This window comes from Heloderma suspectum, chromosome 3 (assembly GCF_057233095.1).
Source record: "Heloderma suspectum isolate Gila_16-S chromosome 3, 16-S_ref, whole genome shotgun sequence".
Classification (NCBI taxonomy): domain Eukaryota; kingdom Metazoa; phylum Chordata; class Lepidosauria; order Squamata; family Helodermatidae; genus Heloderma; species Heloderma suspectum.
The window spans coordinates 317,993,770-318,020,948 of NC_139460.1; the positions used below are offsets into that span (position 1 = coordinate 317,993,770).

The 27,179-nt window shown below is 42.5% G+C and overlaps 1 protein-coding gene across 17 annotated transcripts; it reads left to right on the forward strand.

The window, feature by feature from the left end:
* Positions 1-5: 5 nt before the first annotated feature.
* Positions 6-26,942, forward strand: RFC4 (replication factor C subunit 4). Of its 17 annotated transcripts, none has more exons than XM_084847617.1 (13): positions 319-357; positions 4,238-4,293; positions 5,792-5,945; positions 6,436-6,568; positions 7,464-7,542; positions 9,641-9,720; positions 11,757-11,876; positions 16,545-16,688; positions 16,939-17,059; positions 17,943-18,068; positions 20,064-20,144; positions 25,175-25,291; positions 26,721-26,942. In XM_084847617.1, the coding sequence occupies exons 5-13, from the start codon at positions 7,477-7,479 to the stop codon at positions 26,814-26,816; spliced, it is 951 nt and encodes a 316-aa protein (XP_084703743.1). In that variant the 5' UTR covers positions 319-357; positions 4,238-4,293; positions 5,792-5,945; positions 6,436-6,568; positions 7,464-7,476; the 3' UTR covers positions 26,817-26,942. The 17 variants fall into 17 exon arrangements, with proteins under 17 accessions (XP_084703734.1, XP_084703733.1, XP_084703735.1 ...); XM_084847614.1 differs by lacking the exon at positions 319-357 and adding an exon at positions 431-619 and having other exon boundaries at positions 4,235-4,293; XM_084847616.1 differs by lacking the exon at positions 319-357 and adding an exon at positions 431-619.
* Positions 26,943-27,179: the final 237 nt, after the last annotated feature.

Consider the following 27,179-nt stretch of genomic DNA (forward strand, 5'->3'; position numbering starts at 1 on the left):
TCTGTAGACAGACTTGTACGCATGCGCGCCCTAGCGGCCGTCTTTCCAGTTCGAAGCATGACGTCACCCGGTATGGGCGAGGGCGACAGCGCGCCTCTCGCGCGGACCCACGCGTAAACCCTCTGGGACCGCGGGGGAGGGGGTGGAAACAGAGCCGGAGTTCTACGCATGCGCGGTGTGTCTTTTCTCCCGATTAGGGGAGGGAACGCTGGCGGGTGAAGACGTATTTCACGGGACGGGAGGGGTTTCTCCTTTCGTGCCCCTCCCTTCGGCCCTCCCCCGTCCCTTCAGATGGCTCCGCCTTCTCCCCTCCCCCATCTCTTCGAGTCGTGCCATAATTCTACGGGCCGCGCGACGGTAGTAAAGCTCTATGGGCAGTCGCATTCCTAGCGCGGTCCTATGTGGCCGGAAGTGGCCCCTCCCTTTGGGTGGAGGAAAAAGAGCGCTCGGTTTTGGCGGGAGCTGGGAGGCGAGGCGGGAAGCGGCCGGCGGCGGCGGCGGCGGCCTCGGGCGGAAGAAGGCAGAGGGGAGCTGCGCGCGCCTCGCAGGCGGCTTGTGGGGAGCGCGCGGGCGGTAGTGACGCCGGAGGCCGCGATCCTTTCCCCGCTCCTCAGGCACGGTGGGCCCCTGTACTAGACCCTTCCCCAACCTGGTGCCCCCCAGATGTTTCGGGCGACAACTCTCTGAACCCCCCGGGCAGTTGCAGTGGCTGGGGGCTTCCGCGAGGTGCATTCCAACACATCTGGAGGGCGCCAGGTTGGGGAAGGCTGCAGGAGAGCAGGGGTGGGCAGTTTCTCATCCCTCCAGTACTGGGGTGGGCACTTTGTGGCCCTCCAGATGTTTTGGCTTACCGTCCTAGCCAGCATAGCCAGTGGTGAGGGATTGTGGGATCACGGGGGCCACAGGTTGCCCACCCCTGAACTAGAGGGATGGGGGACTGCTGGCCTCCGCATCCGGCCTGCTGTCTTTCCCTGGCTTAAGCCTTCCTGGGTTGAAGCAGCGTACCAACTTGCCTTTGCAACTGCTGCACTCAAAAGTCTGCTGGATTGGACACCAAAGGGGGCAGTGCAGGAGCTCCTCAAGGAACAAGCTCATGCATTGTCTGATTAAGCCAGGCTCTGCTCACTGCGATTTCATCTTTGGATGGCTTCAAATGGGGGTTGTTGTTGTTCAGTCGTTAAGTCGTGTCCGACCCTTCATGACCCCATGGACCATAGCACGCTAGGCCTCCCTGTCATATCTTAGCCTTGTGATACGTTCCATGGGGTTTTCTTTGGCAAGAATACTGGAGTGGGTTGCCATTTCCTTCTCCTCATAGAGGGTAAGGCTATCGGCGATCACTACTTGTCATGATGGCTGAATATTGCTTATGGTATATGGGATAGTGTTTCCTCAGAATACCAGTTGGTGGAGAGCACGAGCAGCAGGGTGCTTTTGTGCCCAAGTCTCATTCGTGGGCTTCCCTTTGGGGTATCTGGTTGGCCACTGTGGGAAGAGAATGGTGGATTAGATAGGCCTTGGTCTGCTTCAGCATGGTTGTTCTTATGGTGTCGTCTTCTGATGACGGAAGGGCAAGGAGTGGGAGAAGTATGTGCCATTGGGAGCTGCTGCTTCAAGGCACACAGAGTGCTTTGAAGCAGTGGCTTGCAGAGTTTTCCCTCCCCCCACCACCCAAGAAGATGAAAGTAATACAGTTGGGTCTGGTACTTTACCCCTCTATTTGAAATGGAGAAAGCTGATCTGTGGGACCAGAGAAGTTGAACTGCTGCGATCCTGTTAGTTGTTGTTTATTCATTCAGTCGCTTCTGACTCTTCGTGACTTCATGGACCAGCCCACGCCAGACCTTCCTGTCAGCCGTCGCCACCCCCAGCTCCCCCAAGGTCGAATCCGTCACCTCCAGAATATCATCCCTCCATCTTGCCCTTGGTCGGCCCCTCTTCCTTTTGCCTTCCACTTTCCCTAGCATCAGCATCTTCTCCAGGGTATCCTGTCTTCTCATGATGTGGCCAAAGTACTTCAGTTTTGCCTTTAATATCCTTCCCTCAAGTGAGCAGTCTGGCTTTATTTCTTGGAGTATGGACTGGTTTGATCTTCTTGCAGTCCAAGGCACTCTCGGAATTTTCCTCCAGCACCACAGTTCAAAAGCATCTGTCTTCCTTTGCTCAGCCTTCCTTATGGTCCAGCTCTCGCAGCCATAGGTTACTGCGGGGAATACCATTGCTTGAACTATGCGGACCTTTGTTGTCAGTGTAATGTCCCTGCTCTTCACTATTTTATCAAGATTTGTCATTGCTGTCCTCCCAAGAAGTAAACGTCTTCTGATTTCCTGGCTGCAGTCAGCATCTGCAGTAATCTTTGCGCCTAGAAAGACAAAGTCTGTCACTGCCTCCACGTTTTCTCCCTGTATTTGCCAGTTATCAATCCAGCTGGTTGCCATAATCTTGGTTTTTTTGAGGTTGAACTGCAACCCAGCTTTTGCACTTTCTTCTTTCACCTTCATCATGAGGTCCCTCAGCTCCTCCTCACTTTCAGCCATCAAAGTGGTATCATCTGCATATCGGAGATTGTTAATGTTTCTTCCAGCAATTTTAACTCCAGCCTTGGCTTCATCAAGCCCAGCACGTCGCATGATGTGTTCTGCGTACAGGTGGAATAGGTAGGGTGAGAGTATACAACCCTGCTGTACTCCTTTCCCAATCTTAAAACCAGTCCGTTGTTCTGTGGTCTGTTCTTACCGTTGCTGCTTGGTCGTTATACAGATTCCTCAGGAGGCAGACGAGATGACTTGGTATCCCCATACCGCCAAGAACTTGCCACAATTTGTTATGATCCACACAGTCAAAGGCTTTAGATTAGTCAATAAAACAGAAATAGATGTTTTTCTGAAACTCCCTGGCTTTCTCCGTTATCCAGCGGATATTGGGAATTTGGTCTCTAGTTCCTCTGCCTTTTCGAAACCCAGCTTGTACATCTGGCAATTCTCGTTCCATGAATTGCTGGAGTCTACCTTGCAAGATCTTGAGCATTACTTTACTGGCATGTGAAATAAGTGCCACTGTTCGATAGTTTGAACATTCTTTGGTGCTTCCCGTTTTTGGTATGGGGATATAAGTTGATCTTTTCCAATCTGTTGGCCATTCTTGTGTTTCCCAAATTTGCTGGCATATGGCATGCATCACCTTGACAGCATCATCTTGCAAGATTTTAAACAGTTCAGCTGGGATACCGTCATCTCCTGCTGCCTTGTTATTAGCAATGCTTCTTAAGGCCCATTCAACCTCACTCTTCAGGATGTCTGGCTCTAGCTCACTGACCACACCGTCAAATCTATCCCCGATATTATTATCCTTCCTATACAGATCTTCCATCTATTCTTGCCATCTTTTCTTGATCTCTTCTGCTTCTGTTAGGTCCTTGCCATCTTTGTTTTTGATCATACCCATTTTTGCCTGGAATTTAGCTCCGATGTTTCTAATTTTCTGGAAGAGGTCTCTTGTCCTTCCTATTCTATTTTCTTCCACTTCCTTGCATTGCTTGTTTAAAAATAATTCCTTATGTCTTCTGGCTAACCTCTGGAATTTTGCATTTAATTGGGCATATCTCCCCCTATCACTGTTGCCTTTTGCTTTCCTTCTTTCTTGGGCTGCTTCCTGTGTCTCAGCAGACAGCCATCTTGCCTTCTTGGTTTTCTTTTTCTTTGGGACGTTTTTTGTTGCCGCCTCCTGAACAGTGTTGCAAACTTCTGTCCATAGTTCTTCCGGGACCCTATCTACTAAATCTAGTCCCTTAAATCTATTCTTCACCTCCACTGCATATTCCTTAGGAATATTAGTGAGCTCATATCTAACTGATCTGTGCGTCTTCCCTATTCTCTTTAGTCTGATTCTAAATTGTGCAATAAGAAGTTTGTGATCTGAACTACAGTCAGCTCCAGGTCTTGTTTTTACCAACTGTATAGATTTCTGCCACCTTTGGCTACAAAGGATGTAGTCAATCTGATTTCGGTGTCGACCATCTGGTGAAGTCCATGTATAAAGTCATCTTTTAGGTTGTTGGAAGAGTGTTTGTTATGCACAGTGAGTTGTCTTGGCAAAATTCTATCAGCCTATGTCCCGCTTCATTTTATTCTCCCAGACCATGCTTGCCTGTAATTCCAGGTGTTGTTTGACTACCCACCTTAGCATTCCAGTCTCCTGTAATGAAAATAACATCTCTTTTTGGTGTATTATCCAGTAGGTGCTGCAGATCATCATAGAACTGATCTACTTCTGCTTCTTCAGCATCTGTGGTTGGTGAGTATATTTGGATCACTGTGATGCTAAATGGCTTACCCTGAATTCAAATTGGGATCATTCTATCATTTTTTGGATTGTATCCAAGCACTGCTTTAGCCACTTGATTATTAATTATGAAGGCTACTCCATTTCTTCTGTGGTCCTCTTGTCCACAATAGTAGATCTGGTGGTCATTTGATGTGAAGTGGCCCATTCCAGTCCATTTCAGTTCACTGACACCCAAAATGTCTATATTTAATCTCGACATCTCCCCAATAAGCACATCCAGTTTGCCCTGCCTCATAGATCTTACATTCCAGGTTCCTATGGTGTGTTGATCTTTAGAACATTGGATTCGTCGTTCACCACCAGCACTGTCAGCTGCTAGCTGTCCTTTCGGCTTTGAGCTAGCTGTGTCATCACATCTGGGGCTAGTTGAACTTATCCACTGTTCCTCCCCAGTAGCATTTTGACCATCTTCCGACCTGGGAGTCCCATCTTCCGATGGTATACCAACATATCTCTGGTTGTACTGATCCATTTAGTTTTCATGGCAAGAATACTGGGGTGGGTTGCCGTTTCCTTCCCCAGGGATCGTATTTAGTCTGACCTCTCTGCCATGACCTTCCCGTCTTGGGTGTCCCTTCACAGTTTAGCTCATGACGTCATTGAGGTGCTCAAGCTCTAGCACCACGACAAGGTAACGATCTCCTTTGCTGAAGGATCCTGTTAGTAGCTGGACTTAAATTACCTGCAGTTTTGAACTATAAAAATGACGTTTTGGATTAAAAAGGCTGCTGTCACTGCGTTGGTTCTAGAGAATGGGACAGTAGGTGAAATGATCCTTGCAGACTTCACCCATTGTATTCTGATACCAGATGGAAAATGTGGATGTTGGAAGACTTTGCTACATGTAAATGAATTGGTCCAACAAAAGTAATTGCTTTTTTTTTTTTACCCTTGTTCTGAAGAAGTCAATTTCCCCTCATGAAATAACAGATCTTCTGTGGAGCTGTCATGTTAGAAAGCGGTTTGACAGTTAGCAACTTTAATCCAATATTCATCTGGAGTTGGATGACTTTATTAGGCATTTCTTCATTCTCTTGTGCAGTTGCATAGTTGACTGAGGGACTTCGTTTGGTTCTCTTTATGTTCTTACCATCTTTGGATGCTGTGCCGATTGTGCTCCCTGTGATAACTAAGGTTGCTATTTTTTATAATGTGGACTTTGTTTTTAGAAAGAAGGTTTTAGAAAGGAGAGTTAAAACAAGTGGAAATTAAGGTTCAAAAAGAGAAAACCTAATACAGGTGACTAAAAAAATTGTCTGCGCTTCAGGTTAAAACCATGGATGTATATAGAAACAGCAAACTTAGATGGTGAGTGCTGACAGTCAGTTTATAGCCAAAATGGGGCCACTGAAAAACAAGAGGAGGCTATTAACATGTACAAACATATTTTTTCAAAGGCAAACGATAATGACGTATGTTTAATCCTCTTCTCATTCTCCCTTTGCAGTCTGGTGAGAAACAGCAGCAATGCAGGCTTTCCTGAAAGGTCCATCTTCAATCAGCACTAAACCCCTATCTACCAAGGACCGGGGAACAGCTGCCACTGCAGGAGGCAGTGGGGAGGGCAAGAGGGTCAGACCCATTCCTTGGGTGGAAAAATAGTAAGCATTGGGCTGTGGCTTAGGATCTGACAGGCGTAACTACCTAGGATTCATGCAAGAGGTAGAAGTGCTTGGGGGAAGGGGGTTGCCAGTGTTTTAGGTGTTTTAAGTAATCACTGTGGTTGTAACTGCTAGATGTCCCCCGTGTTGATTTTCTGTTACATTTAATAGACAAGTGCACCAGTGAGTATTTCCTGCCAGTTTAAATTAACTTTGCCTTCATATGAAGTCTGGTGCCAGAGGAGCTGCTTGTGGAAGATTAGAGACTACTTCTGTGGAAAAATAGAACCTGTGGTATTCCGTCTGCAGCTCCTGTTAGATTATGTTGCTTGCACAAGTAGACCACTCATATTGGCAGTTAACTTGGGTAGGTAAGCCGTGAAAAAGAGAACCAGTACAGTTGCTCTGTTTTGGGCTGCTACCCTTGTTCACTCCTTTTAGGGATGCCGCAGTTCCTTGTTCATCCTGGCACTCCTTCTCTTTCCCACAGAGCCTTTTTGAGTCAGTGCACAGAGTCTGGTAACATTTTCAGTCATTGCCTGGCATGACTTCACCACACATCGGATGTCCTTTGGATGTTCCAGCCAGTGAAAGGTTATGCTGCAGTTCAGACGGCATTGAGAGTAATCCCATAATATATTTCGCTTTATCCATACCTACCTGATGATATGGAGGCCAAAAAAGACTTGACAGTGTTGTTGTGCATACAGCATGGTATTGCAGTCATAAGCAGAGAGGCTATGTGCAAGAACTCTTAATAATATAACACAATAAAAAATTATTTGTACTTCTATTTTGTATTTCATCTGTGACTAGCACATCGACTGTCTGTATTGGGGTGGGCTACTTCCAGCTCTCCAGATTATGTTGAATTCCTGCTCCTGGCTTCCATAACTGTTGGCAGGAGTTGGAATCCAGCAACATCTGAAGGGCCACAGGTTGCCTACCCTAGTCTATATAATGAACCTTAGAGCTTCAGAGTCACTATAGAATATGCATCTGTTCTGACTAAAATATTTCTCAGGCCCCAGATTTGAAGTGTGAACGAGTTATTAACTTCTGTTAAAAGGAAGTGGTTTACAGTAAAATAAAACTACATTTAAAAATGAACAGCTGCAGAGGACCAGTTTAAGAGACTCACAGCACATTCCTATATATGTGTACTCAGAAGTAAGACCTATTGAGTTCAATGGGGCTTACTCCTAGTAAGTGGGTATAGGATTGCAGCCTAAGCTGCATATCCAATAAAAAAGCCCTTACTAAATAAAACATTTTCTCATGGCAGTGAAAATAATACAATAAGGGAGTCTGGTGCATATCTTGGAATGAGTTCTACAGGATGGGTCCTGCAGCCATGACAGCTGTGCTCTGCACCCTCAAAACTCTAACGTCAGTTTAAAAAAAAGGGGGAGCAAGTCTTTGCTCATTAATCTAAGGGAATGAAGAGAATACATATAACAATTTTCATCAGTATTAGTAATTAGTACATGTTTAGTGTTCCTCCTTTTTTCTATCTAGCCGCCCAAAATGTATGGATGAAGTTGCATTTCAAGAAGAAGTTGTTGCAGTACTGAAGAAATCCTTACAGGGAGCTGATGTGAGTACTGTAGTTCCCTTAATGCTTTGTAGCATATCTAAGTTAAACTAAACTTGTCCTTCAGTAGAAGAGCACTTGTGCATTACTGCCTTATGAATCATTTATTTGAAATGTTTCTTAGTCATTTTTCAACCATGGCTGTCAGAGCAGCTTACAAAATAAGGTCAAAATGCCATAAAATCCTTAGCTGTAGAATGATGCTTATAGGAATGAGTAAGGAGGTCAACTTCCTGAGTGTGACTCCAGCAGTGTCATATTCTTGTGATAGTTAGGGTGCTGCTCATTCTAAAACAAGCAACCATATGTGTAATTTAGTGTTGCTTCTTGAAAGTTGAATTGACCCAGTATTCTTAATTGCAGGATATTGCAAGGCTGCAAGAACTTTTATTTATATATATATATATATATATATATATATATATATATAAAAAAAAAATTTGGGGGTGGGGGAGTTATAATTTTTGCTTCGAAGGTGAAACCATCTTGTATTTAAGCAGATACATATTCCACGTAAGTGCGAGCAGTCCCCAGAATGTAATAACACTTCTTCACAGTTACACTAGAATATAAAAGAAAGTATAAAGATACTGTTTTGCTGGGTTCTTGCCTTGAAACAGAGAGAGGCTTATTACTTGCTCCTTATATAGTTAATTATAATGATAACTCAAAAAGAAAATACTTTTATTAGTAAGAGAAGAAATACTATTGCTTCTCTTTAGAAGACTGATAATTTGGTGCCTTGTTTGACTTGTGAAGATGGCTGGGCTGTTCTATTTTGAGTCTACTATTTTAGATGCTTACAGGTTCAGATAAGTTTATGGACATAATGATAAGCTGAGAGCTTTTTTTTGCATCCCAGTTAGAAAGCATTGAATATAACTTCCATGTTATACCTAGATTTGAAATGACCAAACAAATGATATTTGAACAATATTGCTTAATTGGTAGTTGAAAAAAATATTATTGACTGGGATCCTAAAAACTACACAACTTGCCCAAGGGACTTCAGGGTTCCATTTCTTAAAGAGACATTTCCCCTTGCCAAAAAGCAGTTTTTTTTAACTGAAGGGGCTGTCAAAGGCAGCTTGTGATACAGCAAGGGTGTCTGCTCAAAGAAAGGGTTAATAATGTAATGGGACATGTCCCTTCTTTGGTGCCTATGGTAGCTGTTGGAACTCTCACCATTATTGAATAGTTAGTTCATTTAAAGATGATTCTATTTGGGGTAGGCAACCTGCTACCTTCCAGATGTTTTGGACTATAAATACCTTTTCCAAGTATTCAATAGAATATTTGACCATGGTAAAGTAATACGTCATCGATTGACTGATGACATATCTTGAAAGTAGTCAACATTTTGTTTGAATGTGTTTTCCATGGAGAAATCACCATGAGCTGTAAATTTCCACGTAACTGTAACCTTCTTGTAATCAGAATAGACTGTTCCAACAGGTATCATAACCTCATCATTGGCGAGAGTCAGAAATAGCGTGGCTTGGTCAAGTTACAGCTCTGCTAAAAATATAGCCATTAAGGCTGCAGTCCTATACAGAATTACCTGTTGTAAGGCCAATTAAACTTGATAGGGCTTACTTCCAAGTAGACATGTATAGTAGCGCACCTTTAAGTTAAAGGGTTAGGACATACTAGAATACATGCCTTGCCATTGGCTCAGCTGCTATGGTGCTATCCAGCTGCTCGGAAATTTTAAACTGTTGGACTGCGCAGCCTAGGAATTTATGAATCTCTTGGTGAGAAGGGATGCAGATAGAGTAGGAGGGAAGACTATCAGACTAATGCCTTATTACCATTATGAGTATGTGAATGGAGGTACTAGGGGTGGGAGGGGGTTGGGAGAGGAAGAGGGTAGTGTAGTGCAACCACAAATAGAGGTTAAATAGGCTGTGTGTGAGAACGAACACAGCAAAGGTGTTATGGACAAAATACATCTCTGAATGTTTGTGTATTTCCCACCTCCCATATAATTATGTACTGCCTCTTTTCTGCACTTGCTGTTGTGAATGTCCAGAAAAGACAGCAAAATACATACTTAATTAAATATTGTATGACTAAGTATTTTAACCGTCTGCTGTTGCAGCTTCCCAATCTCTTGTTCTATGGCCCACCTGGAACTGGAAAAACATCTACTATTTTGGCAGCAGCCAGAGAACTCTATGGGTAAGTCTGGAATCCAGTGGCATTTAGGAAAGTGTCCATTTCAAGTTTGGCAATCCTCTTGTAGTTTTGATGACTTGAATTGTGTTTTTAAATATATACGCTGTTCTAGTTCGTAGGCATATCTGGCACTAACTTCAACAAAATAGTGCACAGTAAAATGCTTTGTAGTCATGCATATAAAATGCTGGAGTGGGGAGAGTAGGTAGGCTCACAAGGCTAATGGTTGGCAAAGATTGAAGAATGAAAAATCCATATATGTTCATGGACATGTGCATACGATGCCTAGGAAATATTTGTTGTCAAAGTATGCTAGGATCTATTTAAATAATAAAACATGCATATAAACTAGAGTAAAACTACTAATAGCAAAAGCCACAAAAATATTATGAGGGCAGGAGGAATATTAAATGAGAGAATAAAAATTGTGAATTTTAAAAAATCCAGTAACTAGAGATGTGCATCTTTGAAAGGTTGTTTACTATCCTGTGATCAGCCCTTATTCTTCTAGTTAGAACAGTTTAGTCTTTCCCGGAAACAGGAAACTTCACATTTGAACTACATCTGTAACTGATGACTGGGAAATGCTCTGGGTGACTGACAGTGAAGAGCAAAGTACTAATATCTTTACATAGAAAACAGTAGGGAAATGTAAGTAAGCTCAGTTGAATGGAGCTTATAAAAGAGGGATAGTTGGAAAAGGATGCCTAGAACATGAAAGGAAGGAGTGAATTGTATTTTAGCAACAACAAAAAGACCGGAAGCCAGATCCAGAAAAATACTTAACTTCGCTTCTAATGATTAAGCCACGGCCTCCCATCTCCATTTTATCAACAATTTCTTTATGCCTTTTTCAGGGGAAGCTAAAGTGGCTAGTAGAACTGTTCTGCATTGTTATACACTCCTTAAATATCCCCATCTTAAGCTTGGGGAGAAGGGCTTCGAGGTTGTAAAGCTGGTACACTAGACCTATTGTTATAATCTAATGCCCAAAGAATATTGGGAATGACAATCTTGCAAAGTATGTTAGTTTTGTGGCAGTAAGATTAACTGCAATGTTGGGAGGAAAACCAAAAGTTATTTTTTAAAACTGAGGGCATGGCTTTGAGTGTTTGAAAGCCTAACAGTAATAAAGGCCTGCAGAATTTGTGACCTGTGATCTCACTCAGTGTAAGGCAGCTTCCTATGTCCTATCACATCTCCAACACCTTTCCCATCTTCACACTCATGCATCTTCCTGATATTTCAGAGTAGCATTATACGACTAATTACAGAAACAAGAGGCTTATTATTCCCCTGATGGGCTGTGTTCATTTTAATGCGTCACAGGTTGTGGAGGCCTGTGATGGTACCACAGGCATTTGAATAATCACAACATTTCGTGTTGTTTTGGAGTTGATGCTTTGCCCTAAACACTCATTCTTTTCTTAAGCAAAGAGGTGCTGGGCATAGCATCAGCTGAATCATTTCAAAGCGATGGATCTTCAGTTAAAGGTAGGGATGTCAGAGAAATCCACAATGGAACCAAATGAGTTTGGATTTTCATGAATCTGACTCCCAGATTCTGCAGTAGACCGGCTTTCTCCCTATCAGGTAGATCCCATGGACTTATGGGCCATTTCTCTAACCTTCCAAAGTGTAGTCGTAGAAAAATATGCAAGATTAAAATAACCCGGCCAAAATGTGCATTTCCCCCATAGGCTAAAGCGTGAAAATGGGCATTTTGGGGGAATTTGCACATTTTTGTATGTGTGCAAACGTGCATTTGTGCAAATACGAATTTGTGCAAATTCGGAAACAAAACTGATTCTGTGGATGGGCAGATGATGGAATGAAAGGTGTCTGACAATCTGCGAAACACAGACAGAACGGATTTTACACAAACTGTACATCCCTATTTAAGGGGAAGGAAGGGAGAGAGAAATCCTTGTTTTTATCCTGGGAAGACCAATATCCAGAATTCAAAATGTGAAGCCAGATTAACAGTTCTGCATAATAAATTTATTAAAAGATGGCTAAATTTCTGTTATGGTAAATAGGCCCGAACTGTTCCGACAGCGAGTCCTTGAGTTAAATGCATCTGATGAACGTGGAATACAAGTCGTTCGAGAGAAAGTGAAGAGTTTTGCTCAGCTGACAGTGTCGGGAAGTCGTTCAGAGTAAGCACAACGATCAAAGCCACTCCATAGGATTATATTTTTCTGTTTCAGTTTTATATGGATTAGCTTTGTAATGCTAAAATAAGCCATGAGTCAGCACTGCACGATGGCTTTCAGGTTCTAAAATGCATGCCACTGTGAGTCACAGAGCATAACTACGTTCTGAGAGAATTTATCCTTCACCAGTTGCACACATCTTGCACTAAAGTCCCTGATAGGTCACGTATGGACCCTTTTAAGCTTTTGTAATGCTGAATGTACTTTTCTTTTATTGCACCCTTAATGATTCAGTCATTAGAATATGAACAGCTTCACAATCATGGTTTTTGGCACTGGATATCCTGCATCCTATCAGCCCGTTGATCAGAGTTGGCTAAAAAGCTTACAAGATGAAAGCATGAAATATTAAAAGTTGTGCTTAGGGAAAATGTTAAGAGTGCGGGGGGAGAGGATATGATTACATTTTCCAGAGTAGCTGAAAAGCTGCCAGGGAGAAGATGCAAAAAGGTGTTGATGTTTTGTTTTGCCTTAGAGCAGGGGTGGGGAACCTTGGGCCTGGGGTCCAAACCCAGCTCTCCAGGGTTTCTCAGATGGTTATACTCCTTCCCCTGGCCCTAGCCTCTTTTCCACAACCACCAATCGGTTGGTGGTTTCCTGGCTTTTGTGCAGGTTTTTCCCCCAGTCTAAGAGGTTGAAATACCTCTTCTGAGGCTTAGTTCCTGGCAGTAAGAACTTCAAGCTAAACTATACTGGTATTTTTTGTTTTTTTGTGGCTGATCCTTTTTGCCTTGGGTCCTGCCCATCACTGGAATGCAACTCGCAAGAGTTTCTCCAGTCTTGAAAGACGTTCTGCACCCCTGCTTTAGAGGGCTACTGTGATCAAGTTTGGGAACCCTGCCCTATACAATAGCTGTTGTTCCTGCCTCCTCTACCCAAGCTTCACATCCATACATTCTCTCGCCAAAATATTCCAGTGCTAATTTTCTTTCCAGTTAAGTCGTGTTGTCCCTGGTACATAAGATATTTATCTTGTCAGTACTTTGCCACTTCTGGTAAACAGTTCATAGGCCTGATTTACAGGATGTGGGCCATAAGCAAACTAAGTTTACTGTGCATTCCTGGTCACATTTAAATTCAGTCATGGCCAGCCCTACCATTAGGCAGAATGAGGCAGCCACATTCAGCAGTGAATATTGGAGGGCATCATGCATGCCATTCCTCCTGAGTGCCCCCCACCCCTCCAGCTATACACACTCATGTTGTTCCTACCTGCCTAAGTTGGTACTCTGGCAGCAGCAATGCTTGCTTATTTCTGGCCTGAGCTAGCTGGCTCTCTTGTCACTTGTACTCAGTGCTTCATAGACATCACAGTTGGGAAAAGTGTCTGCTTAGGCAAGCAAGCAGAGAGGCAGCCAGCCCAGACCGCACATTTCAGCAGGAATCATTGTACATAGTTGCTCCCAGACACTGGAACGCTGTCGAGGGAGGCTAGGTTGGTTCCGTCTCTGTTGGCCTTCCATCAGCAGACAAATGTTTTTACTCAGGCAGGCATTTGGCATGAAAGGTGGTCTTCTGTTGAAGGGGGTTTAATTGGTTGGGTGCTGGCTATGTCTTTTAAGGCACAATCCTATGCATGTTTAGAGAGAAATAAGTTCTAGAACTTTCAGAACCCCCCAGCCAGCAATGCTGGGAGTTGTAGGACTTATTTCTCTCTAAACATGCTTAGGATTGTGCCCTTCTAATTGATTTGTTTTTATTTGTGTTTTAACCAAGATCTTTTAATTTGTGTTTTATTTTAGCTGCCTTGAGCAGCTAATTTATATCCCAGAAACACGGGATGAAATTTAATAAATTAAGTGTGCACATGTTGCTCTGCTCAGATGATGCATGCTGGCATGGCACCCCTGCGTTGCAGTACTTGCTTGAGTGGGCAGTGAGCAAGTGGCATTGAAGAACAGAGCTGTGTGTGCCATGCTGCCAGCCCTGCACTCCCCCAAGCTAGCCCATTGACCTCAAGTGCGGTGGAAGACACTTGTCAAGTTGCTAGTGTTGAAGTAAGATTCAGCTGCCAGTCCAGTTGGCTTCTGTACTTGATATGGGGGAGGGGCATCATCATGTCCACCTTGTCTTGGGCAAACTCTGAATGCGCTTGCCGCAAGTGGTGGGCCATTTGCATGTTAATGCTTACATGCCCATAATCAGTGGCCTGCAAATGGGCAAGCAGACATAGCAAATGCGTTGAAATGTTATCAGGTACACATCAGAAGCTTACAAAGCTAAGGGCTTTCCCCCACGTCCTGTCAGGCCTTACATGAGCCTTCCCAAATACAACTAGGAGAGTTATTGGCACTTGCTCTTGCCCTTAAATCAGGAACAAAAATATTACATAGTTTAAGAAAAGGATTAAGACAACACAGGACAATGGCAAGCTTTAAATGTTTTGAATAAAGATACCCTTGAAAAATAAAAAATCTGGTTGAAAATAGTGCTGTCGATTCTGAACATCAGGGCAACAATTGGTACATAGGGAAATAGCCTATTTGAAATAACTCAAAGAAAGATACAGGACAAGGGTTGGCGAAAGGCTACATCTTCCCTGGCAGCTCTTTGCTTCTCATTTTTATGAGAACCATTGGTCAATCTGCTTCTTTGGGTCAGCTGTTTCCTGTCACATACTTGGTGCTCCTCTCCTTCTCCTCTCATTGCTATACCCTGAAAGCCATCTAGTCTGATTTGCTGCTTGGGGCAGAGAGGGAGGGGAATTCCAGCTGGAATTTTAAAAAGAGCCTTTCGAGTCTAAGATTAACTCATTTATGTACAACTTTTTTTTAAAGGAGGTTTACAGGTGGTCATTAGAATCATTGGCCTGTGCACTGAGGACGGACCCAAAAATTAGAGGGATTAGACTGGGTGACACTGAACAAAAAATATTTTTGTATACGGATGATACCCTGGTGTCCCTTTCCAACCCTTCCAAGTCCCTATCTAAACTAATTACCACACTAAACCAATATAGCAAAGCCTCAGGTTACAGGGTGAACTGGGAGAAATCAGAGGTTATGCTCCTAGGAACCCCACATAGCAAGATGATTTATTCAGAATTGGGATTTAAACTTAGTGAAGGTTCTTTCAAGTATTTAGGTCTCTCCGTCCCTAAGCTATTAAATAACTTGATCCTATATAATTTAGATCCCCTAATGGAGCACATAAAGCTAGACACTGAACAATGTAAGGGATGCAGATTAAGTTTGTGGGCCAAAGCGAATACCATTAAAATGAATATCAGCCCCAGGCTGATTTACGTGCTAAGGGGAATCCCCTTCAAAATATCCAAAGCCTATTTATTTTAATCTTGTGGATACATTATTTAGAATGTTCTTATGGGAAGGAAAAAACACCAGATTCTCTATTGCAAAATGAGACTCTCAGTGCAGGAGGGAAGCTTCAGTCTACCAGACCCAGGCACCTACCACACTACCTATATTTTAACCACAGACATTGCACTGGTCTGAACCGAAATGATTGGAAACCCCTATCTGGGTGGTGGTGGAGGGGCAAGTTTTGGAACCCATGCCTGCATTTAAAAAAAAGCACCCTAGATCTGAAATTAAGATCAATCCAACAAAAGATTATTCTAAGAGCCTACTGGACACCTGAAAGACTGTCTCAGAAGAATTTAAGTGACTCTCGCCTTTGTTGGAGATGTCAAAAAGGGAAAGGGACTCTAATGCACAGGCTCTGGAGTTGTCCAGTGCTGGAACCGTTTTGGGGGAATGTGATTGAAACGATCAAATTCACTCTTCAATTAGATTTTGACATACTAGGCCATACTGTGGTGTTAGACCATTAATATGGAGGAGTGACGTACCACTAATGGACTTGTTAAAGGCGACTCTAGAGGCTAAAAGATCGGTGCTGCAGGCGTGGAAGGCAAAACACCCACCCAGGATTGAAGCATGGTGTGAGGCCATGTCATCTTTGGCCTCCCATGAATTAATGTTGTTTAAAACCTGATGAAAGAGGACAGAGGCCTCCTGATTTGGCAGCCATATGTGGAACTGTTTGGTTAATCACTAATTACTAAGTTATTTTCCCCTTTTGCTTTTCTTTGAATATTATTTTGTCCATCTGAGGTTTTTTTGTTTTTCCTGAGGTGGGATCACTCAGGTGATGGGTGTTATGGGAGGGTGGGGGGAGGGAAGGTTGGTAGGGGAAAAAGGACTGTAAGAAAAAGAAATGGAAATTCATGCAACAATGTCCAGGATTTGAGAACGTTTATTTATGTTTAATCAGTAGAAAGACACGGACTAGTGGATACTGTTGATTTCTTGATATATTGTTCTTTTGTTATATGAAACTGAGAACTAATAAAGAATTATTAGGGGGGAAAAGAGGTTCACAAGCGAAAGGAACTTAACTTGTCTCTAGAAAGTAATTTAATACACAAGTAACATTTGAGTAGAGAGAGTGCCACAGTGTTCTAAGAAGATGTCCTGCATGTGAAGAGTTCTGAAATATTAAAGCATTTTTCAAATCTCAAACTGATAAACATGGCTAAACAATGTTTATGTCCTAGCTTGATTTTTTTTTGCTAATATATGTTGCCAAAAACATTGCACTAGTACCATAAGTTGTTAATGTGTGTTTTGGTGGTGGATGTGTGTTTAGTGGAAAGCCGTGTCCCCCTTTTAAGATTATAATCTTGGATGAAGCAGATTCTATGACCTCAGCAGCCCAGGCAGCTTTACGGCGGACCATGGAGAGAGAATCCAAAACGACACGCTTCTGTCTTATCTGTAATTACATCAGCCGGTATGTATAGGTTTTACCATGCACCCTTATTGATTGTTTGTGTATGTTTTAGTACCCCACTCTTAACAAGCTCCTTTCCTAAAAAGCCCAGGATTAAGCTTGTATTTTTAGAATTGATTGAATTCCACATGTGTGTATGCTAAATTAAATGTATCTACTATGGGTAGGAGGGAATGAAAACTGTTTTGTTCTATAGAAACTGGAGGTAATGGATTTATTCTAATTATGTTTCCCTGCCTCCTTTTGACAGGATAATTGAACCTATAACATCTCGATGCTCTAAATTTCGTTTCAAGCCCCTTTCAGACAAAATCCAACAGCAGAGACTTCTAGACATTGCTGAAAAGGAGAATGTAATGGTCAGCAGTGAGGTAGCTTTTCTGTTAATCCAGAGATTCATTGTTTTAATGCTGTGAAAAGAGACTGTTGCATTGCTCAGTGTATTTTTCTGGGTCACTGCTGAACTACATGCATGGTACAACCATTATTCCCATTTCCCAGAAGGATAGTTGCTGTAGCAGATAGCCAAAACAACAATATCTGAGCATTGTAAGACAGTTTCTGTGCTTGGTCAGTGAATGGCCAGCCTTTTGACAAATGAGCCACAAGTTACATCCAAAGTACAGAATAGCACCATTCTAGAGAGCAGTGCGTATCCAGTTTCCCCATGCAGTGGCCTTGCCTCTAGTTCACTGAGCCAGGGAGCAGATTGTAGGCCTGGTGCTGTGCCATAGCCAGGCCCATGAGCCCTCCGACTACCATTCAGGAGTGCTGCAGACTCTTGCTGCCGGTGCAGCAACCAACCAACTTAAGATGCGATACTATCAATGTACATGGTGCTTCTCAGCAGGAAGAAGCTTACAATCTGGTTCCAATATCCACTTAAGAATGCTTGTAAGGAAAAGTAATATGAGAAACAACCCTAAAACACATCTAAGGAAATGGCTGGGAGATGGGCTTCTTTTTAAGTTGCAAATAGATTCATCTATTAAACACATTCAGATAAATTTATAATTGAAAAGGAAAGCTTGGAATGTATCTTCTTAGGTGTGGCAAATCATTTTATGTGGGACAGTGCTCTGTTCTCTCCCCCACTTCCCCTGGTGTTAGCCTTCCCAGTCAATTAGATATCAAATATGCTGTAAGAAACAGGAAGATGAGTGCTTCAGAAAAGGATATCCAGTGTTCATCTCTCCTGGTCATTATTTACTCTTGTTTTCTTTTCTTTTAAATATTATTTCTTATGTTCCATAGGCAGTCTCTTATCTTGTTCATGCGTCGGAAGGAGACTTGAGAAAAGCAATCACGCTTCTTCAGAGTGCTACACGACTAACAGGCGGGAAAGAAGTCACTGAGAAAATTGTCACTGAAATTGCAGGGGTGGGTCCAAGCACTTTTATTTAAGCTGACCTATCGCGTGCTTGCTACTGGAAAAATGCCCATGTAAAACGGCAGTCTTTCTTCAAAGCTGTGCTTTCAGTAGTGGCAAGTTTTTTTTTTTATGACTTGCTAAGAATAATAAACTTAATGATTTGAGGGTAAAAAATTAAGCATACAGAAATGTATCCTTAGAAATCCTTTGAACCAGGTGTTCTGATTCAAAAGGGAAACATTTTGAGCAAAAAAAAAAGTTTTCCTTCCTGCTTAGTTGTCTTTTTAAGGATTTAGTGGTAAATAATCGATACTGGTGATTTTTCAAGTTGAATTAATCTGATTTGACAAATTATGAATGAATTACCAGCATAAGTAGTGTACTTTATTTTGTTTCTTCCTGTGAACACAAATTTCTCAGAAGCCTTTGTAGGGCACATACGAGATAAGGCAAAGTAAGACATTCTTGACACAGGTAGCCTTTTCTAATACTAGCTTGTTTATAAGTCTTGAAATGTGACACTAAACCCATTACCAAGGCAGGATAAAACAAGCTGTAATTTGTCTCTTGCTATGAACATCTATGGCTTTTTATATGTAAATTGTTTTTATTGTGTTTTATATTGTATTATTAAGGTTTTAATATTTTGTAAATGCTCATAGAGCTTTGGCTGTTGGGTGGCATAGAAAAATAAAGAAATAATATTGATATGCATGTTTTTGGAAGCTTGACACGTTCTTAGAGTAGCTGATCAAGCAAAGGAAAGGCATATAATATGGCAGAGATCAACACTGTTGTGAAACTACTTGCCTAATCTTGTTCCATGGCAAAGGGGTGGTTAAACATATAAATAACAGCTAATCCCCTCTGAACTGATTTCATGGGGTTGTGTGTGTTAATTGTGCTTTAGGAGTCATGGAATATTAAGGGCAGTTGAGCATCAGATGGGGGGTGGACGGACGAAGGGACTGGTCTGCTTGACTCCCTGAGAGCTTACAGAGTTGATTTGAGAGATGTGTACTGTAGAGAGATCTGTGGGGTCCACCACTCCAGTTGAGAATGCTATAAACTTTTAAGGGCTCTGACTCCTTTTTAGATTCAAAGAATCTTGGTGGAGGAGGTGTTGAGGCTGCAGGAAATGCACTTCTTTGACTTTTGCCCGTCCCACTAGTGATTCCTTATGGGCCCACAACTTGTGTCCATTATTGTATAATATTGCCAACGAATACTCATGCCTTACATAATCTACTGCTAGTACATGCGTATGCCTTGCCCATTCCAAAAACTGATGCTCATACATTTTTAGGTAAAGCCCTTAATTTGGGTTCTACCATCCCTTTTTTGCATGGCGTGATGTTAATGTGTTGTAGCGTTGACATTGGTGGTATGGTAAAGTTGCCATATGAAATGTTTTCCATCTAAAAATGTATGGAAACCTAAGAACACTGGTTGCAGTGCTTATGAGAGACAATTTGCGGGAAACGGGGGTTGTACTCAATGTCATTATGCTAGCGCAAAGCTTCTACAACTTGCAGACACCCAGTTTTTATCCTCACACAGGTATCAAATCCAATACTTTTGATTGTACTTGCTCAAGCTGTTGTGCAACTCATTAGGAGGTGTTGCTTGTGCTAGTTGTGCTAGTTCTGAGTTATATCCGATGTTATGCTAGTGGAAAAATGAGAAGAGTTAACGTTCTGCTAGTGCAACTGCTAGCACAACTAACAACAACTAGTCTAATGAAGTTGTAATGAGTTGCGCAAGGCCTTGTGCAAGCCAAACAAAGTGTTGGATTTGACACTTGTGCAAGGATAAAAATAGGGTTTCTGCAAGCTGTAGAATGACATCATTGGATATAAGCCAAAATATTCTGATCATGGCCTTTGATTTTTTGCCTGCATATCCACACTCTCTTGAAATACCACTAATGTTAAAAAATTGTTTTGGTGCATCATGAGATGGCAAAGTACGTGTACTTTTATTCATGGAGCTTTTTGTTGCAGATTGTCCCTAAAGAAATGTTGGATGGACTACTAACTGCCTGTCAGAGTGGTTCGTTTGAGAAACTGGAAGCTGTAACAAAGGTAGCTTACTTAAAATTTTAAACATATAAGGGTCAGGGTTATTTTATGCTCCTTTCTGTGTTGGTAGGTTGTAAATGCTGTGAGAGGAGGTGATGGTGCTTATGTAAGCACATTGAAACTAAAACCTGCTTGCCTTTAAGCCAGTCATGGTGTAAATGTAATGTGAACTCCCTGACATTTATTTGGCCTGTGACCTTAGGTGGGAAAGCACTCCTAAGGGGAGAAGTAGCCCTCCTGCTAATAGACATCCCTAGAGGTAAAATTGCCTGGCTCAGTTTGTACAGTAAAGATTTATGCAACTGGTTTCATCTGAGTTCTTTTCTGAGTTGACTTACAGTAAGGGCTTGATTAATGTTAAGCTTCAGCATATTTGAATAATTCAGTGTGGCAGGTGCTGAAATCACATGAAAATTCTTAATCATGTGTGCTTTATGTTTCCTTCTGCCAAGTCTGTCACTCCCACCCACACTTGCTTCCTGGTCTTCCTTTAAGTAGGTATGATCAAGGGAGACAGCCAGGGAGATAGCAGGCAGAAATAGAGGAATAGGTCTTGGCTAGTGTGCCTGGGATTGGTTTATAGAAACTCATGTTCCTTCAACAACCCCCTCTCCCTGATAAGCTAGGAGGACACTCCACTTGTCATCGGGTTCTTCAACTCAATCTCTTTTTCTCCCTCTTTATACCCTTAGCTGTATATAAGGGTCCTTTCAGCAGACGCTTCTGCAGAAGCGCTGTGGGTGACAATACTGGACTCCAAAACTAATTTAGTACTAGGAACATGCTATCGTCCCCCAGACCAGAACACTCATGGTGATCTTGAGATGGATGGGAAATGAAATCAGAGAATCTCCAAATGAGGCAGTATTGTAATAATGGCTGATTTCAATTACCCTCACATTGACTGGATAAATGGATGTTCCATTCATGACAAAGACGTTACATTTCTTGATACCCTGAATGACTGTGCCCTAGAAAAGTTGGTCATGGAACCGACCAGAGAAGCGACCCTGGATTTAATCCCAAGTGGTGTTGCTCAGAGCCTAGTACGATATGTAAATGTTGCTGAACCAATTGGAAACAGTGCTCACAGTGTTAATCAGATTTAATATATATTTAAGTGGAAAATTGCCAAGGAAGTCCAACACAGTTACATTTGACTTCAAAAGAGGAAATGTCTCTAAAATGAGGGAACTAGCAAAAATGAAGTTGAAAAAGGGAGTCAAGAGGGTTAAATCCCTTCAAAATACTTGGAGGTTACTCAAAACCACAATAAAAGAAGTTCAGCTAGAATGTGTACCACAGGTTAGGAAAGGTAGCACCATGTCACCAGCATGGTTAATGAACAGTGTCAAGGAAGCTATTAGAGAAAAGAAGGCTTCCATTTTCTGAAGGTAAATGCTTCCCCAAATGAGGGAAAACTGAACGGAGCACAAGTTTGCAAAAGGAGATGCAAGCAGACAATGAGAAATGCAAAAAAGCATTTTGAAGAGCATATTGCTAACAATGTCACGGCCAGCAATGAAGAATTCTTTAAATATATCAGAAGCTGGAAACCAGCTAGGGAGATGGTTGGACCACTGGATGATAATGGAGTTAAAGGAGTACTAAAGGAGGATAAGGAGATTGTGGGGAAGCAGAATGAATTATTTTCATCTGTCTTCACTAGAAAATGTAGGATGTATACCTCTGTGTGAACTGATGTTTTCAGGAAGGGAGTTTGAGGAACTGAGGCAAATAGTGGTGACAAAAGATGAAGTTCTCAACCTTCAATTTATTAATTGAAAGTTAATAAATCCCTGGGCCCAGATGGTATCCATCCTACTTAAAGAAGTCAAGTGTAAAATTGCTGATCTTCTAACAAAAATATGTAACATGTCCTTTGCCAGAGGACTGGAGAATGACCAATGTAACACCAATTCTTAAAAAAGGATCCAGGAAATTACAGGCCAGTGAGCTTAATGTCTGTTCTGGGTAAATAGGTTGAAAGCATTATTAAAAAATAAAATTATTTAGCATATGCAAGGACAAGCCCTACTGAAAAAGAAGCAACATCGCTTTAACAAAGGTAAGTCCTGTCTCACTAACCTTTTAGAGTTCATTGAGAGTGTCAATAAAAATGTGGAGAGGGGTGATCTGGTAGACATCGTTTAGTTGGACTTCCAAAAGGCTTTTGACAGAGTCCCACACCAAAGACTCCTGAGCAAACAGCAGTCATGGAATAAGAGAAGAGGCCCTCTTATGGATCACTAACTGGTTAAAGAACAGAAAGAAGAATGGGAATAAATGGGAAATTCTCTCAATGATGTAAATAGTGGGGCCCCGCAGGGATGCGTACTGGGACCAATGTTTTTCAACCTATTCATCCGTGATCTGGAACTAGGACTGAGCAGTGAAGTGGCCAAGTTTGGTGATAACACTAAATTATTTATGGTGGTTAAAATAAAAGGGAATTGCGAGGAGCTCCAAAAGGATATCTCCAAACTGGGAGAATGGGCATCCAAATGGGAAATGTGGTTCTATGTAAGCAAGTGTAAAGTGGTGCACATTGGGGTAAAAAAGCCCAACTTCAAGTATAAGCTGATGGGATTTAAGCTAGCGGTGACTGACCCTGAAAGAGATCTTGGGTTTGTGGTGGTCAGCTCAATGAAAATGTCAACCTGCTGTACGGCTGCTGTGAAAAAGGCAAATTCCATATTAGGCATAATTAGGAAAGGAATTGAAAATAAAACTGCCATTATCATACTCCCCGTGTTACAAATCTGTGATATGACCATGCTGATAATACGGCGTACAGTTCTGGTCACTGCATCTAAAAAAAGGATATTGTAGGGTTGGAAAACGTGCAGGAAAGGGCAGCTAAAATGATCAAGGGGCTGGAGCAAGTCCCCTATGAGGAAAGTTTACAACAGCTGGGATTGTTTAGCTTAGAAAAAAGATGAGTAAGGAGAGATGTGATAGAGGTATACAAAACTATTCATGGTGTGGAGAAAGTGGATAGGGAGACATTTTTCATATAATACTAGAACTAGGGCGCAACTCATGAAGATGATTGGTGGGAGTTCCAGGACAAATAAAAGGAAGTACTTCTTCACACAGCGCATAGTTAAACTATGGAATTAATTTCTGCAAGGTGTAGTGACGGTAGGGGTGGGTGGATTCCCTACCTGTTGTTCGGGGGGGGGGGCGGGAATCTGCCCCCAAGGGGAGGCAATCCATTCCTCTCTCTGGAATCCTCTTTGGCCAACACCGCTCTGCAGTGATTCTGCGGAGCTGGCCACCGGCTCCGTATCGCCGGCCATTGCCATGCCATATTGCTAGGTTAAAGGCTGACTCGGGACGCAAATGGCATCCGTTACGCCATTTGCGGCCATAAAGCTCTTAGGTTAACCTAAATGCAGCCGTCCTCTACGCCATTTGCGTCTGGTTTTTCCCGCGATAGGCTAGCCATTGATGGCTGCATTTAGGTTAATCTAAGAGCTTTACGGCCGCAAATGGTGTAGTGGATGCCATTTGCGTCCAGCGTCAGCCCTTAACCTAGTGATGTGGCACGGCAATAGCCGCATTGCTGGTGATACGGAGCCGGCTGGCGGCTCCGCAGAGTTGCGGGGAGGATCCAGCTCCGGATGGTTCTGGGGAGGCGGCGGAGGTAAGGGATCCGTTTTGCTGCGTACTCCAGAGGCCGGATTCCTTTGAATCTGGCCTCATTGGGGCCTGTGGCGGAATTCTCCGACATCCCTAAGTGATGGTCACCAATTTGGATGGTTTTAAAAGGGGATTGGACGAATTCACGGAGGGGAAGGTTATCAATGGCTACTAGCTCTGATGGTTATATGCTGTCAAAGGCTGTTGCTGAGGAACTTGGGCAGGAAGATGCTTTTGTTCTCATGTCCTGCTTGTGGGTTTCCCATGGGCAGCTGGTTGGCCACTGTGAGAACAGAATGCTGGACTAGATGGACCCTTGGTCTGATCCAGCATGGGTCTTATGTTCTTATGATGTAGAATCCTTCCAGTGTTTGTTAGGTCTGGGTTCCCCACCCTTTCACTTACTCCTTCTTCCCTCACATTTATTTTTTATTTATTACATTTCTATACCGCGCCCCCCTGCAAATAGCCAAAAGCCCTCTGCAGACAGCTGCAGCAGGAGTCTTCCCCCCACCCCCCAATTTACTGTTAGGCTCTGTAATGAAGTTGATGACATCTAGTTATTAAATAGAGCGTATGTACTCTGACATAGCTTGGGGCATTACACAAAATCTTAGGCATGCAACATTGAGCTGTGGAATCTACCTTAAAAACATTTCCCATTTGCTTATAAGTGGAACTGGGCAAACATTTTACCACATTTTGATTAAAATTTGATAGGATAACTAGGGGCCAAATAAAATTGCTTTGATAGAGAGGGCCTTCTGGCTGGGAGTTCTACATTAGAATGCTGAATATCCTTCCTTCCAATAGAGAAATGGACTAGATACACTGTGAAGGCCACCTCAAAGATTATATTAGTAGAGTGGATCTTTTTAGGTCTTCGCAAGCAGTGCAAATTTCTTGTAAAGCTGCAAGCCTGCTTGTCAGCACATAACACAAACACTTGCACAAATATTTCAGGACTCTCAATGAGGGACTGGGTGTCTGGTTAACCTGCAGAAATTGCTAAGCTAATTACCTGATTTGTGCTTAAAGCTCTTACAGTGCTGGCATACAACAAAATGAGATAGCCCCGTTGTCTGAGCCATCAAGTAATCCTCAGAGTATTAGACAAATCCCATTTAAGCTACCTTTTAAGAATTGGCATTGTATATGCTTGCATTTCATAATATAATTCCCGATTTCAGGAAACCTTGTACCACAATAGACCTTATGGGACACTGTAGGGAATTAATGATAAGCTGAGCATCTCCCGCCATTCTGCTATTTAAGTCAAGGAGAACTTTCACTCTCTACTAATGAAAGGGGTTTGTAGTCTTAAGTCAATAAAACATATTTGCTTAGAACTGTTAATGCTAGCTACTTTCAATATTCCCTGTATCTAGAATTTGATCAGTGAAGGTTACGCAGCTACACAACTTATAAACCAGCTTCATGATATCATTGTTGAAAGTGAGGATCTCAGCGACAAGCAGAAATCTGTTATTGCAGAGAAACTTGCTGTAAGTCTTGGTTATTTGCTTTTCATTAAGATCTTTAGGGTGCAATCCTATGCAGATAGGTGGCTGCTTCTGAACTCAGAGGCAACCGCCTATCCAGTGCAGGGCAGAAGCACGGAGGAGATTGTTCCCTCCGCGCTTCTCCCGCCCTGCATTTTCAGCTAGTCAGCCAATTGCAGCTGTATAGCTGCGGGACGGCAGAGTGGGAGAGTGGGCTGCTGTATGACACATTGGATGAGTTGTACAGGCATTTCTGCCCTCCCCACCCCAGAACATCCGCCGGTAATGCCCCTTTTATGCCACTCCATGCTGCCCTTGCGAGTGCAGAGCACGGATGGAGGAGAGATTGGTTCCCAGAAAACCAGATATCCTATGGCTGTCTAGCCGCCATAGGATTGTTCCCTTAGTGGCTAAAACATAGAGTTAAGAATGAACATGAAGCATTTAGAATGTTCATTTGCTTGTGGGGAGTTGTCTTTTATTGTATTCTTTCTTGTTCATACTGTATTCTTCCTTCATGAGAAATTATACTAATGGTAGTTCTCAGTGACCCGATTCACATGCAGTGACAAACTATGGTTTATTGAATCCTGGGTTGTTGCATGCAAACCTAGAACTATGAGTTAGCTATGGAATGTTAACCACAAACAACCCATGAAGAGAACCTATGCTTTATTGTGGGGCTGTGAACTGTGGGTTGTTTACAGTTTACTTTGGGCAGTGCTGCGGTTGGGATAAAGGGAGGGAACGAGCAAATGAGAGGAACAATTCAGCGACTGAGAAATCAAATCATGGTTTGATTGTCTGCCAGACATCTTGCGTAGGGCAACAAATCATGGTTTAAATAAACCATGGGTTAACATTATGTGTGAACCAAGTCTCTATGTTTCCTTTTATGGTAACGGATAGTTGAGAGGGGCTTGAGAAGCAAGAGAAATAACTTTCAAATAAAATGTCTGGTGGAGGTTGCACCCCAGTCATCTTGTCTGAGCAATCCTTTCTCAGCTTTCTGAACTTGCTTCATCTAGCAGGAAGGGAAGATGGAAGTGGTACCCTCCAATCACCTGTATGCCATTCTTGCTCTTTATTGGCAAGTAGAATAGCTGCCTGAAAGATGGTATGTGGAATGTGAATTTAAATGTTAGTAGAATTTCTCCATCAAGCAAGCATCACAAACACAGATCTAGCAACTCAAAGTATCTTGCATACATCGGTTTTAACTTCTATTAAGGTAGTGACTGGTATAAACATACTTGTGGGAAGCCAAACCATACCCTTGACTAGTTTCTGCAGCTTGAGAATCATGGATGTATATTCCTGAGGGGTGCGTGGAAGAGGTAGCCTGTAAAAACCCTGCTGAAATTTTTGCTCTCTGGCAGGTTGGTATTGCTGTCATTGAATCTGGAAAACCTTGACCTTTTTGTTGTTGCAGGAGGTAGACAAATGCTTGGCAGATGGCTCTGACGAGTTCCTGCAGTTGATCAGCCTGTGTGCAGTAATGATGCAGCAGCTAATTCAAAATAGCTAACTGCAAGGTGAAACTTCCCTTTTAATGGCTCCATAAGGAACTTGGTATATAATTTTTGATGCAGTTTTGACAGACAAACCTATTTGTGAACTGTTTTTGTAATAAAATACAGCTGTGTGTAATTGAGTTATTTATACTAAAACTGTACTTCACCGATACTATACAGCAACCTTGTCCTACCTACTACCCTCCAGATCACCACCCCCACCTGGAGCCACCTGCATAGGGAAAGCTACCATTCACAATTCCTGCAGCTCAAAAAAGAAATCTTGCAATGTATAACTTGTACTACATCTTCTCTGCATGCTGCCCACATTAACTATTTTTAAACATTAGCAGACCCAATTTGTCCAGAACTTTCAG

What these genes read in the sequence shown, in the direction of transcription:
- RFC4 (XM_084847608.1), top strand. Translation starts at nt 5,812, where the DNA reads ATGCAGGCTTTCCTGAAAGGTCCATCTTCAATCAGCACTAAACCCCTA. An exon ending in ATTCCTTGGGTGGAAAAATA is followed by an intron (nt 5,946 to 7,463) that starts GTAAGCATTGGG and finishes TTTTCTATCTAG; the next exon opens with CCGCCCAAAATGTATGGATG. An exon ending in AATCCTTACAGGGAGCTGAT is followed by an intron (nt 7,543 to 9,640) that starts GTGAGTACTGTA and finishes CTGCTGTTGCAG; the next exon opens with CTTCCCAATCTCTTGTTCTA.